Below are 16,250 nucleotides of genomic sequence, written 5' to 3'. Positions count from 1 at the left end.
CTTCAAACATACCCGTTTTTGCTTTCCGAGATAATGTTCTCGACTTCCACACATTCTTCAAGGCCCCCAGAATTTTCGCCCCCTCCCCCACCCTATGATCCACTTCCGCTTCCATGGTTCCATCCGCTGCCAGATCCACTCCCAGATATCTAAAACACTTCACTTCCTCCAGTTTTTCTCTATTCAAACTCACCTCCCAATTGACTTGACCCTCAACCCTACTGTACCTAATAACCTTGCTCTTATTCACATTTACTCTTAACTTTCTTCTTCCACACACTTTACCAAACTCAGTCACCAGCTTCTGCAGTTTCTCACATGAATCAGCCACCAGCGCTGTATCATCAGCGAACAACAACTGACTCACTTCCCAAGCTCTCTCATCCCCAACAGACTTCATACTTGCCCCTCTTTCCAAAACTCTTGCATTTACCTCCCTAACAACAGTTATGAAATCTTTACCACTAGATCATTTTTGAAAAAGAGTGTATCAAGGATGATAACTGAATTTCTTCCGCTACGATTTGCTATCTTTGTGGAAAAGTAATATCTCTGAAAAATCCTAAGTGAAAAGCTATTATCAGGATAGGACTATCAAACAGCATCAAACTGTCTTGTTGCCATATCTCAACCAAGTGAGGGAAAACAAAAGAAGGAACAATGTGTGATAATATGAACTTCAGATCAAATATATCAGATGGATATTTGGTCCATAATGACGCAATCTGTCCACTTCGCCATGCACGATAACGAAACTTTTAACAAACAGGATCATGCTATTCTTGTTTTCATTGTCCTGACGTGAATAATAATCGAGTGCCACAAGCGTAGTTTTCGAAAATTTCAACATATTTCTTTAAAAAACAAAAACAATTGAAACTTTTGAAGACCACATGAACTGTTGTTCAGTACTGATTACTATCTCTCGCTCCTGTCATTTACATATTTTCTTACTAATGGAAGTTTGGGAAAATGTTGATGGAAGCGTTTTATCAACAAGGGAAGTGGTGATGGGTAGCTGGTCATGGGTTGAGAGTAATTTAGTAGTTGGTTAAGTATTCATCACGAGGCAAGAACCACACTAGAATTACTTGTACATGCCTCTCACACTTCACCAACAGTGTCTCACTCAACACGTAATCTTTACCCACCCCGTCCAACAACTGTTTATTTTCATTACTCCTTCCTGCCACTCCTCACTCATCTCCTTAAGATCCTTCATTCCTGTATACCAGTCCCTACACTCCTGTCCATTACTTCTTGATCACTTCATTACTAACCCCACAGCTTTTCATGCTCACTGTGAGACAGGGGCTAAATGCAGTCATAGCATATGATATTGATGCCAATATATACAGCTCACTGTTTCGAAACAATAGATAAGACGTTTGACATCATATACGGAATAGTGTACAGACCTCATCTCCCCCAAAGAGAGCGTAGAAAACGATTTTACTTTATTTGAGGAAATTAGATTTTCCAGTGAACAACAATGAAGGATAATTGTAAGACATTTTGACTGCTCAGTATTTACTGGAATATCTTTATGGACCAATCGATTTAACTGAAATTTGGCCTTTAATCAGAAGGCCAACGAGAAACAACAGTATTTTAGGTACAGTGATGTCCACAAACAGAGGTCATTGATTAGTGTCTGTGACGTGGTGAACAATGAGCATAGTATTATCTGATTCACCATAAACTGTAGTTTCAGTTTCAGAGATAAAACGATAACACCAAGTTATAGATCAACAGACAGAATTCACTAGGACGAAGGGTGGAGTAAAGGAGGCTTAAGGTTACTGGAGCCTGAAGAGTGAACATTCAGATGTGTAGGAGATAGAATGAATTAAATCGATGAGATGTGCGGGAAACGACCTGCTTTCTGTGGGCTGCACGGCACGTGAGGCAGTCCAGCTCAACCAGCGAAAAGTTCTTATGTCTTGACTGAGGATGATCGGCTCCGGTTTCAGTACATTGTACGACACTCATAGAGTGAAAGTATACAAATGAGGCCATTGTTCCTTTGTTCCTGACGCTACCTTGCCAAGGAGAATGAAGCATTTAAGCAGCATTCAGGTGATTGTGAAGGACCCTGATATTATCCTTTATATAGATATACATAATATTATAAAAAACAATTTTATCCTTGAAATATGATTGGAAAGCGAATGTGTCTGACCTATGTTTGATCCAGACACATCAAAACTCGAAGTGAATGTAAATACAAATACAAATGTTTGTATTCAGATCATCAAATACAAGCACAAAATAAATGTTCATATTTGCCTTGCTCCATCACTGTCGTGTATGTATGCATGTATTCCTTTATGTGAGTACAGATGCATTCATGTTTAATGATATACATGTAAGTGTATCCGTATGCATACATGTATGTAGATGTTTGTATGTTTCTGCCTATCTGCATGAATGTGTGTGTGTGTGTGTGTGTAACCCTGCACAGAAACACACATATATTAAGTGAATCATGTACCTGGAAGCACACCAACACGTGGGGACCCACTGGAGTGGGTGGTTGTCTCTGCCTGATGATGATGATGATGAACATGATGATGATGATGATGATGATGATGATGATGATGATGATGATGATGATGATGATGATGAACATGATGATGATGATGATGATGATGATGATGATGATGATGAACATGATGATGATGATGATGATGATGATGATGAACATGATGATGATGATGATGATGATGATGATGATGATGATGATGATGATGAACATGATGATGATGATGATGATGATGATGATGATGATGATGATGATGAACATGATGATGATGATGATGAATATGATGAAGATGATGATGATGATGATGATGATGGTTTATAGACCTCGTTTCCTGGACTCCTGTCCAATGTGAACGGTGGTCAAGGCATCCCGGGCACTGGTGGCTGCTGCTGTGTACTACCTTGTGCGGTGGTGTTTGCCAGCAGACTTTGTGTGGTGGGCTGACGTTCCTCTCTGAGATGGGGGGAATAAACCGGTGTTGGATGGTAACAGGGAAGCGACAGAGACTGTACTGGATGATGACAACTGACCTACACGTGTCTCATGATCATAGGGAGATGAAGCACCCAGTACAAGGTTCTGGGAGCTGACATACTTGATGGAAGATAAGAATAACTTGGTGACAGATAGACGATCCGGGTTTAAGAGATATGACTAATAGTGGTCAGGTAGTGTGACGTACAGTGTGTTGGGTTATAACGGTTGTGTGATATGCACGTATCAGAGAGGTGGTGGTGCGCACAAGGCTGAGCAAGTCCACACAAAGCCAGTCTCAACATTCCATGTTATTACGAGGTACTTACCTTTGTGGTGGTGGATGAAAACGACGGCCTTACATAATGATAGTGAGATGATGTACTTAAAACCACACAATTAACTACATATATACATATATACATACATGCATACGTACATACATACATCATACATACATACATCATACATACATATATCATACATACATACTTATATACATAGAGTGAATGCCAGAAATAGTTAAGTTGGCTACGAGATTATTTGATGGCGGACGTAGCGGTATTGTGCGGGTCCTCACCTGACTGAGGCTGGCTACGGGACTGGCCTCATTAGACAGTATCTGAGGACTTAAGTATCGTCAGGGTATCTATAGTTACCCGCCATGAGGAGACTTGTCGTCTTCTTCTTGATAATGATCCCTGAGAAAAGGAAGGTTGCGAGAGAGCATCATATTGTGGGTATTGTACGTTGGGCACACTGTAAGGCAAGCCACATATGTGATCATAACTGGTGCTCTGCTAAATAATCACTTCTAGATTGTATTCATACTATGGTGGAGTGTAGCATGATTACAAACCCAAATATCATCTTACTGTTTATTTGAAAGTTAGTAGATGAATTGTTTGATTACATATTTCCCAGTTTGTTTCTAGTCCATGAACGCTTTACAGTACACGAAACCATTCAAGACTTTGTTTGAAATTACTTATGTCATGTGAATCTTCAACTGTATCAGTGGATACAGAGACGACTAATTTCTCAGACTTGTGTTAGAAATGGCAGCGATAAAGGTGTTACTGGAAAGTTCTTCATATCACTGATGTGGTAAACTAATTGTTATCTGACTTCTTTTGGTTCGTCATTAAAGTAGTATATCGTTGGTTATCATTGTGATCTTACGATGATCTGCCTATCTTATCAAGTAATATCTTATCAAAACGTATCATTATGACTATGAAAGATTACCTTGCTTATCAACAAGATAACACACCCACAAAATCTTGAAATGAATTTACTATGATTTTCACCTTAGATCTTAGTATGAATTTGCAATTTCTGCCAAAAGGATCATTGATCAAAATTAGTTGTATTCATATTCATAGTAAACTTTAACGTTTCCATCATTATGCACCCAAACTGTGGTAGTTCAACAAATGATCATTTCTGACATCTCAATTATCTATGGTGGCAGAGATAGAATCTTTCATCACGTAATAATTTGATGGCTCCCACGGAACCATCCAGGGTGCTTGGACGGAGATATGGCCATGTTAACTATTTACAGCTCAGCTGGTAATAACTTACCGGTACTCTTTTCATTCGGAACTGATCTTCAGGAAGAAAATTCATAGGCCATAAAACAGTCCCAAAGCGCTGTTTGTGAGGAGGAAGCTGATAATCGTTTAGCTCATGGTGACCAGACTTCGTGATCAACGAGATGATCCTACACCCCATAACTTTGTGGCTGAGCGGCAAGACGATGATGATTGTCTTATTAGAGAACAATTTGTTGTTCCTCTTACGACCAGACATAGTTTCACATCACCGTAAAGAAGACTGTGTATCATGAATTGAGTTTCACTATATTGAGAGTGTGAACACCACGCAAGTGGACAAGTACACCAGAGATTTGATGTTCCTCTGTTCATGACTGGCCATTTGTACGTGGTGACAGTGTACACAGCCAAACCTGAGGCATAATGAAGTCAGGATTACGTCCGAGCTTCTGCTAAATACAGGAAGATCGGTGGGAATTTCACAAGTTTTCTTTAGTCATGAAAAGCAAGAAACAACCAAATGTTCCTACACGCAGCATATACAACTCAGGAGCTGGATTTGCGTGTGGGAAGCCAGAACCATAGTGGAAACCACGTGAAGCACGGCTCCTAGCACAGGAGACTAGCCCGAGTCCTTATCATGACGGCGTACCGAGGCTCAAGGTTTACAGCCGGTAAACTGTGAAACACGAGGAATTCCAGATCCTTGTTGTCAACATCCTAAACACACGCACACACACACACACACACACACACACACACACACACACACACACACACAAGATAGAGCAATCAGAGACCATTACATAAATAAAGCAAGGAACGCGCTAGGAAAATATAATAGTTCTTCTTACTTTGGAGGCTCCAGGCACGGACTAAAGTCCACATCAAGGCCAAACCTTAATTCAAATATAGAGAGGATTACAAAAGGAAAGAATTAAAGATATAAGGGGAAGTATTTACGAATTTTGGAAGATGTGATAAACATGTCTTTTAAAATACGCCAGGAAATGGGAAAGACTGGAGAAGGTAAAGTGTTCCAAAACTTCGAGATGTAGGGAAGGAAAGTTATCAAAACTTCCCACCACTGAGTTGCTGATGGCCACACAGTAATCATGTGACTCAGCAGCTTGTCGAGTCTCGCGCTCTCCCTAGTGATGGGGGCACACAGGCAGCCAGCTCTCGGTCATGAAAGTACGACATAATTAGAATAAGCTAAGCAATGAAAGTGTGAATATGGACAACACAGAGATGCTTAGAAAGCTGTATGATGATAGAAAAGCTTAGAATATGAGCTTTAAATGTATATTCAGAATTTTGCAATTTGTGAAATGTTGAATTGTGACTGGGAAGGATGTGTGTGTGTGTGTGTGTGTGTGTGTGTGTGTGTGTGTGTGTGTGTGTGTGTGTGTGTGTGTGTGTGTGTGTGTGTGTGTGTGTGGTCACAAGGAGCATATGTGTACACCACCTTGAGTGTATACTGCGATTGGACGAAACCATATCACGGTCACTGAACACCTGTATCTCATTTGGCTTAGAATGATGATAACCTTACAAGTTTGCCATATTTTTTGTATCATTAGAACTGAACAGCTAAGAAAATTTGTTCATTGTATACAACACTAAAAATCAATGGGAGTTCCATGAGCAATTCTATTCACAGCAAAATGTTTCTTTAGAGTTTACAGTCATTTAATTAACAGAGACTTTCGTTCCTTCTACAGGAGATTTGCGCCAGACCAAAATTCATTGCTGACGGAGCGACGAAGTTCGACGTGGAGCAAGGCGAGTTAGGAGACACGTGGTTGGTGCAGGCCGTCTCCACTCTCACCCTGACGCCTAAGTTCCTGGACAGGGTGGTTCCTCCTGACCAAGCCTTCGACCACACGTACTGCGGCATTTTCAGGTAACATCCACCTCGCCTGGTGTACGTACGTGCAGTCCCTTGATAAACCAGTAGTGTCAGATCCTGCTGCAAGTAAGGCAGAGTCTGGGAAAGCATAATCCCATTCTACATGTTCTCAGTTACTAATCAAGATGAAACGCCTTTGACAAATCATTTGCTACTAAATTTTGCCTGCATACTGGATGGGGCGCTGTATGACCTACCTGTTCCATGGTTTCCTCGTCTCTATTATCAAATACACCAGTTAAACATATCGCGATTAGAGTCTCATACAGCTTAGTAGTATTCTAGTTCACTTGATAAACCTTCATTGTTAAGGTACACAATCAATGTTTTATAAAGCTTTTTTCTAGGAGGCGGGGGCACAAGTGTCACCTGATTTTTTACTTTTGTGCGAAGTGACAGAATTTAAAGCATACTTTTCACTATGAAGAAACAGTTCTTTGTATTGAAGTGTACATGGGTTAAAAATACATTTGAATGGAAAGTAGAAGTCTTTTCTGCACGCTTGCCTGTCTTCCAGCTGTGCACTTTTGTTCTGTTTGTTGTGTTCTGTTACCGTGGGTATCGACTTTTTGGAATATGTAGATGTCATCTTCCCCGTATCATTCTTCCAAAGTGGTCAGATCAGAGGTGTTTAATCCTCCTTCATACCTCCTTCCACTCAAGTCTAGAGTCATTCATTCTGTGATTCTTTCAATGTTTTCCAGCACTTCCTGGGGGCTTCTTGTATGAAGTAACAATATTTGAAATGTATTTTAGATTATATTAAATGCGTCGCATAGACCTTATTAGATATCTTATTGTTTGTATGTTTAAATAAAATTTTAACATTAACAAAAATCAAAGTGGACATCCTCATGATCCTTCACAATCGATGTGTTGGTAGGAAGCTGTTGATACCCAGGTCCCTTTCACATCATGACTCACATGATTTGTTTCCTCTAATATGGTAATCAGCCTTTGATCTGATTAAACTTTTTCCTTTCTCCATGACAGAATTTTTTTGGGTCATATTTCATCAGCCATTTATTTGATAACTGGTGCATCTTTTCTTCGTTTCTGCAATATTTTGTAGCGTATGTTGCTTTGCATTTCGTTCATGATATTGGCATTATCATCATTCACATTTAGGCATGATCAGCCTTGTTTCATGAAATCATTTTAAGTAGATCAGATATGAAAGTGGTACCGAATGTTGAGAGATTCCACTTGTCATACTGGTACAGCTTGATAAGGCTTTAATGACAGAAGAAGAAAAGTGAGGATATTGCAAGAGGCCTATTGGCCCATGCTAGGCAGGTCCTGAGTCTGTCCACCCTACAACCGACCACGTGAACCCATAAACACATCCAACCTTCGTTTAAAGCTACTTAAAGACCCACGTAGCTTCCACTACTGCACTTGGCAACTTGTTCCATAAATCTATTACCCTATTCCTGAACCAATATCTACCCACAACCGACCAGAACATATATTTTTTTCTAATTTGAATCCATTGTCTCTTTTGTCCTATCCGATGGCACCATTCTAAGAACTATATGTTAAATTCATCAATGCCCTTCATCCATTTACAAACTTGAATCATATCCCATCTAGCCCTCCTCCTCTTGAGTGTAGTAAATTCAGTCTTGTTAACCTTTCTTCATAAGTCAGGTTTCTAATTCCTGGGATCATTTTTGTCATCTGCCTTAGTACTCTCTAAACAATCTGTATCAGCTGCATAGTATGGAGCCCAGAACTGTACCGCATAATCCAAATGTGGTCTCACCAACGCAAGATAAATTTGCAATAATAGTCCAGGAGTTTTATTGTTGATAGTCCTATTAATGAATCCTAACATCCGATTAGCTTTATTACACACTTTAATACATTGTTGCCGCGGCTTAAGATCCTTGCTCACCAGTACCTCTTTCGCATTCTGTTTTACCAATAGTAATATTGCCCAGTTTGTAATCAGTGTTCCTGTCTTTACCCACGAAATTGTTTTGCATTTATCTATGTTGAATTCCATTTTCCATGTACCCGCCCATTTTGATAATCCATTTGAGTCCCTCTGCAAATTCACTGAATTTTCATGAGTCAATTACGGCCCCTATTTTTGAATCATCACTAAATTTACTTAAGTCACTAGTTATTCCCATATCTAAATCGATAATATATATATAACGAACAAAAGCTGTCCCAGACTGACCCCTGAGGAACACCACTGGTTACATTGCCCCAGTCCGATGTAACTCCGTTGATGCATACCCTCTGATTCTGTCAGTGAGCCACGCCCTAATCCAATTGAATACACAACCCTCGATGCTGTGTGTCGCTATTTTTCTAAGCAGACGCTCATGAGGTACTTTGTCAAAAGCCTTCCTTAAGTCTGAGTATACAATATCATAATCATTACCTGATCACCAGTTTCAAATACTTTATCAAAGAAGGTGAGAAGGTTACTGAGAAATGGCTTCCCTTCTGTGAACCCATGTTGAGAATCCCTAATGAGATCACAATTCTCCAAGAGTTCCTGTATTTTGTCCGCTATAATTGGTTCGAGAAATCTCTCCACAATACATATCAAGCTGATTGGACTGTGATTAGAGGCAATGGATCTATTCCTTTTCTTAAAGATGGTAACAACATTTGCTGTCCTCCACTGCTTCGGAACTACGGCTGATTCCAGACACTGTTTAAACACATTTGAAAGAGGAACACTTACTTTCTCCTTACATTCTTTCAAGACCCTCGCATGAATACCACCTGGCCCAGGACTCTTGTTTACTTTTAATCGTTGTATTTGTTTCAAGATATCAAACTTGTCTATTTTCATTTCGCATAGCTTCCCGCTTTCGTCTCCACTGTAAATTTGCTCTGGAACCGGAATGCTTGTATTTTCCTCTTGCGTAGATACTGATATGAAGTGAATGTTTAAAACTTCACACATTTCAACCTCACTATCAACTAATCTGCCTGAATACGATTTGATTGGTCCAATTTTCTCCTTAATCTTCGTTCTGTACATTTGAAAAAATCCTATGGCATTGTTGTTTTTGCTTCGCTAGCTATTTTAATTTCGTAATTTCTTTAGCCTTCCTAGTCTCTGATTTTACACTCCTCTTAATCAGTAAAATGTGTTATCCCTCCTTTGACCCAAACTTGAATATCTAGCTTCATGAATAGTCTTTATGAGCTATAGTATCAAAGGCCATTTTAAAAAGGCAGTTATAAGATACGAAGCTCACAAACCCATCCTTCTTTCTTATGGCATATCATTCACTCTCATAGAAATCCAACAGATTTGTTACGCGTGTTCTTATCTTTTTGATTCACGTTACTTCCCAATTAAGCCATTTAAGGGAAGTTAAGAATCGTTTTATCTACGTATTTACTGATTACATTTTTCTAGCATCTTGCTGGTCATGCTAGTTATACTGGTTTGTAGGTCAGGGTCACATTCCTGTTACATTTTTACAGTTACTGACAAAACAGTGGGTGTCTTTCCTTTCGTTGGAATAATGCCTTTTGTCGAGGGAGATCTGAAGAAACTTTATCAGTTGTCTGAAAAGGTACTCCACGCACTCTTTCAGTACAGATAGCGAGATGACATATGGTCCAGGAGCTTTGTGTGGGTCTCACCCCTTTACTGGCCTCTTCACTTCTGCCAGATGAATTCTAATATTTTGCAAGGTGTCTTACCCTTTGCTGGCTAGTATTTATGATAACTATTATTTTTATTTTGCTTTGTCGCTGTCTCCCGCGTTTGCGAGGTAGCGCAAGGAAACAGACGAAAGAAATGGCCCAACCCACCCCCATACACAATGTATATACACACACACATCCACACACGCAAATATACATACCTATGCATCTCAATGTACACATATATATACATACACAGACACATACATATATACCCATGCACACAATTCACACTGTCTGCCCCCATTCAACTCCCATCGCCACCTCGCAACACATGGAATACCATCCCCCTCCCCCCTCATGTGTGCGAGGTAGCACTAGGAAAAGACAACAAAGGCCCCATTCGTTCACACTCAGTCTCTAGCTGCCACGCAATAATGCCCGAAACCGCAGCTCCCTTTCCACATCCAGTCCCCTCACAACTTTCCATGGTTTACCCCAGACGCTTCACATGCTCTGATTCAATCCGTTGACAGCACGTCAACCGCGGTATACCACATCGATCCAATTCACTCTATTCCTTGCCCGCCTTTCACCCTCCTGCATGTTCAGGCCCCGATCACACAAAATCTTTTTCACTCCATCTTTCCACCTCCAATTTGGTCTCCCACTTCTCCTCTTTCCCTCCACCACCGACACATATATCCTCTTGGTCAATCTTTCCTCACTCATTCTCTCCATGTGCCCAAACCATTTCAAAACACCCTCTTCTGCTCTCTCAACCACGCTCTTTTTATTTCCACATATCTCTCTAACCCTTACATTACTTACTCTATCAAACACATTGTCCTCAAACATCTCATTTCCAGCACATCCATCCTCCTGCGCATAACTCTATCCATAGCCCACGCCTCGCAACCATACAACATTGTTGGAACCACTATTCCTTCAAACATACCCATTTTTGCTTTCCGAGATAATGTTCTCGACTTCCACACATTCTTCAAGGCTCCCAGGATTTTCGCCCCCTCCCCCACCGTTTGATTCACATCCGCTTCCATGGTTCCATCCGCTGCCAGATCCACTCCCAGATATCTTAAACACTTTACTTCCTCCAGTTTTTCTCCATTCAAACTAACCTCCCAATTGACTTGACCCTCGACCCTACTGTACCTAATAACCTTGCTCTTATTCACATTTACTCTTAACTTTCTTCTTTCACACACTTTACCAAACTCAGTCACCAGCTTCTGCAGTTTCTCACATGAATCAGCCACCAGCGCTGTATCATCAGCGAACAACAACTGACTCACTTCCCAAGCTCTCTCATCTACAACAGACTTCATATTTGCCCCTCTTTCCAAAACTCTTGCATTCACCTCCCTAACAACCCCATCCATAAACAAATTAAACAGCCATGGAGACATCACACACCCCCCTGCCGCAAACCTACATTCACTGAGAACCAATCACTTTCCTCTCTTCCTACACGTACACATGCCTTACATCCTCGATAAAAACTTTTCACTGCTTCTAACAACTTGCCTCCCACACCATATATTCTTAATACCTTCCACAGAGCATCTCTATCAACTCTATCACATGCCTTCTCCAGATCCATAAATGCTACATACAAATCCATTTGCTTTTCTAAGTATTTCTCACATACATTCTTCAAAGCAAACACCTGATCCACACATCCTCTACCACTTCTGAAACCACACTGCTCTTCCCCAATCTGATGCTCTGTACATGCCTTCACCCTCTCAATCAATACCCTCCCATATAATTTACCAGGAATACTCAACAAACTTATACCTCTGTAATTTGAGCACTCACTCTTATCCCCTTTGCCTTTGTATAATGGAACTATGCACGCATTCCGCCAATCCTCAGGCACCTCACCATGAGTCATACATACATTAAATAACCTTACCAACCAGTCAACAAGACAGTCAACCCTTTTTTAGTCAATTCCACTGCAATACCATCCAAACCTGCTGCCTTCCCGGCTTTCATCTTCCGCAAAGCTTTTACTACCTCTTCTCTGTTTACCAAATCATTCTCCCTAACCCTCTCACTTTGCACACCACCTCGACCAAAGCACCCTATATCTGCCACTCTATCATCAAACACATTCAACAAACCTTCAAAATACTCACTCCATCTCCTCACATCACCACTACTTGTTATCACCTCCCCATTTGCGCCCTTCACTGAAGTTCCCATTTGCTCCCTTGTCTTACGCATATGATAACTATGTGTCATTATTTGTAAATACAGTTGGAAACTTCGTATTCTCCTCTTCACTTTAGTCTTCATTTGCTTCCATAACTTTGCCTTTTGAAAGTTTTAATGTAATTTATTGAAAATCTTTATTGATTTGGAGGAAGTGGTTGGTGGTGAGGGAGAGTTTGGTGGTCAGGTAGGGGGTGGAGGTGGTGACGAAGGTTGTGGTAACCAGGGAGGGAAGGAGTGGCGGGGGTGTTGGATGGTGGGGTGGTAAGGTTGCGATAGTGGTGGTGGTCAGGCATGGTGTGGTAGCTTGCGAGACCGAGTGGACGATTGGCCGGAGGGTTCGAAACTGTCAGAATCTTTCAAATGCAACCTGACTCCTGCATCTAATGTAAGTTTTTCACAATGCAGTTTGTGTTTCCTTACTTATTTTACTAACTGTTAAAGCATTCCTTCTATTTTTTTCTCTGTTCCTCTCTGTAAACCCTGTTGGGCACATGCCACACCATTCATCGTAACATCGTTCTGCAGTCAGGTCACATTAGGTCTTCAAATCTGTCTCCTTATTGCAGATGCTTATTTCTGGGTATATTTCTGTTTTTGTATTGACTGAGCACTCCATCGCAAGTGATCACTTTTGATGGTTATATATTCAATGAGTATGTGTTTGCTTGTATGTATATGTGAAATGTTTCTTTACGTATATGCGTGTATGTATCTGTATGTGTGTGTAACTATGACCCTCTGTATAATCAATCCACTAATTTTTAGAGGAGAAAATTACGCGCAAGTGGGTTTCATGGCGTGTATTCTGACCCACATTTTCACAATGCCACATTTTCTATCTCTCCCAAAATATCTTTAAGGCTTGTGTATCATGGTAGAAAGATGTTTATCCTTAAGAAGGTATATGTAGACGTAATGTACGTTGGACATAGTACCCAACTCGTGATCTTGCTCCTTACAGCCACTTGGCTATAGTATGTAAGCAAAGGGCCTAAACATATAATCATACAGTTTCAGTTTTCTGAAGTTACTTTTGTAGCGTATGACTATATAGATCTTATTTTGTTTTAAACAATTATAATTATCTTCCATTTTCTTCCTTCTCCTCCTGACAACGATTACCTTTTCCGTTATTCTTTGGCTATTATTCACAGCCCAAAAATCATTCAAAAACTCCATTATGCAGTTCATATTATATTTTGCTCAAAGAAAAAAAATGCTTTTAAGGGAAAGTTTCTTAATCCTTATACTGCACCACACATCTATCAATCGTTTGCAGAAATTTAGACTATTCATATAAGATCTATGATGTGTTACTTAACACTTCTTACCTCCTCTCTTACTGCAGATGACATTGTGACAAGCAGTTGTCCATTATCAGAATTTCTCATTAAACTGGTGATTTAAGCTCTCATGGTTTGCCATTATCATGTTATGTCCATACATTTTCGTAAACAAATGGTCTTACGTATATGTACACACACACACACACACACACATAAAGACCTCCGTGGTGTAGCGTTTAGGGTTACTGGCACGCACGCACGCACGCACGCACGAACCAACTGGGATCAAACCGGCGAAGGTACGAATCCTTGTCGGGCAGCCGGTCCTCAGTCCACCCAGTTGTTTGTCGTCCCTTAGAGGCTGGTCGTTAGAATGGGTACTTTGTATAGTCTAGGGTGTGTGTGTGTGTGTGTGTGTGTGCGTGTGAGTGTGCCAACATCCATAGGACTAAAGATATGGTACACACAGCAAAAATGATCTTTACACTTTCAAATTGACTTGATTTGACATAGGACGAAAAAGTCTGAGAGCATACCAAGCTCTTAAAGTTCACAAGAGATCGATCATTCGGAAAACTGTCGTTCAATAATGTGATGATCGTTTATGTGCTGTGCGGACATATATACAAGGTTAAGAAAACAGGGCAACGTGAGTTTAAAACTCTCTGCTCGTAAGACATAAATAGTAATTACATAGAGTAATCACAGACATACGAGATGGGACCCCGTGGGTGGAGAACTCTCTCCTCTTACTTTACAAAACAGTAATTACAAATAGAGAGTTACAAAAGCACTCATACATAGAGGTATTTCATTTCGCATTTCTCATTCATGTTGTAGAATTATCTTTATACCTTTTATTTGAATAATTTTCTAACTGAGCTCGGAACATGAGCCTGATGTAGGAAATATTTTCCTGATTCTTTCATCGCTTCATCTTTTATGGTAAAACGACGATTATTGTCCGGGATTGGAAACGTAATGTAAGTGGACTGACCGTTTCTTTCTTGGCAAGTTACTGCACCGAACGGAAAGGAGAGATGTATACGCCAGGAACTCCCTCCACCCAAGCTACTGCATCAGAATGAAATACTACCGAACAGCGACATAATAAAGTCCTCTTGAAAGAGAACTTTCCGATACCCTGAGTGTTGAGTTGTGAACCAAGATTTCTGCCCAAGGTGTGTGGTGCCTCTAAAGGCAGCATTCACACTCCATATCAGCATCAAGCGGCACCTTTCTTCCCTGTTCATTAGTATCAATCAGTCTTCTCTGGGACCATCTGCTCACTTCTTCCTCAGTCTTTTGATACAGTCAAGTGGAATATCCAAATTTTAATTAGATGCTCTTAACAGTTACTTGGGGATCTTATGTCAATTCCCTTTTAATAGTTATGACCCTGCTAAAGAAAACAGAGTATATCATTTTCAAGAAATACCCAGTACACATCATCTAAGCAGATAACATGCTCCACTGGTAACAACAGCCCATGCTTAATGATGACGTCACTTTGAACATTGGGGTGACTTTACCATGAAAAGTGGTTAGTTAATTTGTGAATACGAGTGGTATCACTTCTAGAATAATGATGACATCAAACTCTTGGTTCAATGGTGAGTGTAGTGATGACACCTCCCGGCACGTAGGCATCTAGTAGCATCCAACGTATATACCTCACCATATGTGTAGTGCTGACAATACTACGCGGATAAACTCTGTACGCAACGTTATGTGTAGTAGTAACTTCTTATGTATAGAGTACTGACGTGTCATTCGTGGCACTAGTCCTCTGACGTCACCAACACGGGAATGGTGGGATGAACACAAGGAGAAGTGATAAGACGTCATGCCACTTGCTGGTAGTAATGTCCTCAGACATACTACTGACATAAATTACATGAATCTTAAGCTGGTTGAAAAGTGTGGCATCATATGTGAAAGTGACGTTTCATTAAGTGGCAGCAGTCGCCAGACATTTTATGACAACATTGTGACCACCATGTGAATGAATGGTGACTTCATCTCATGTAATAATAGTGACATCAGGCTGTGCAGCCGTTGCAACGTCGTCACCTCTGCAGCAATAGTGACATCATTTTTTTTCTCAGCGTGGCAGTGATGTCTACATCATCCTGAGTTGTATAGTAGATACATCAAGACGTGGTATTCGCATGGTGGTGGAGATAAAATGATACTATTATTGTGACGCAGAAGTGGTGCTCCTATCCAGTATCATGAGAAGAGCATCTATAGTGTCTTGGCCCATATCCCTGATGCTCCCGTGTGGGAGGTCACTACACATGGTGGGCACCTCCCTCTAGCACCTCATACCCTCACACACTAAGCTGACTGATCAGCAGATATTCTTCATACTGTTTACACTCATAACGTCGACCACTGCTGCTGAGGGGTAAAACAATGAAAATACTGGACCTACTGGACGAGTATCGCTGTTTGAAAAGAGTATGTTTGATGCCACACAAGATGTGCTCGTAATCTCAGCCTAAGATAATCTGTGAAATCTGGAAACAAGACTGAAGAGACAGTGGGAAGGGTTGATTGTTGAAGATACTATTGTCAGTCAAGTCGTCATTACTTTATGTTTGTTA

General features: G+C 40.6%; 1 protein-coding gene across 1 annotated transcript in view; it reads left to right on the top strand.

Annotated features, from left to right (window-relative positions):
• LOC139763651 (calpain-9-like) overlaps positions 1-16,250 on the top strand; it is a 299,394-nt gene that overhangs the window by 217,358 nt on the left and 65,786 nt on the right. The window contains exon 4 of the mRNA XM_071690288.1: positions 6,303-6,484. Coding sequence (XP_071546389.1) covers positions 6,303-6,484 — 182 coding nt within the window. The remainder of the gene's footprint in view (positions 1-6,302; positions 6,485-16,250) is intronic.

The sequence above is a fragment of the Panulirus ornatus genome, chromosome 1 (genome assembly GCF_036320965.1).
Source record: "Panulirus ornatus isolate Po-2019 chromosome 1, ASM3632096v1, whole genome shotgun sequence".
NCBI classification, from domain to species: domain Eukaryota; kingdom Metazoa; phylum Arthropoda; class Malacostraca; order Decapoda; family Palinuridae; genus Panulirus; species Panulirus ornatus.
The sequence above is the reverse complement of the archived record's forward strand: the minus strand, read 5'-3'. Positions and strand labels throughout refer to the sequence as shown.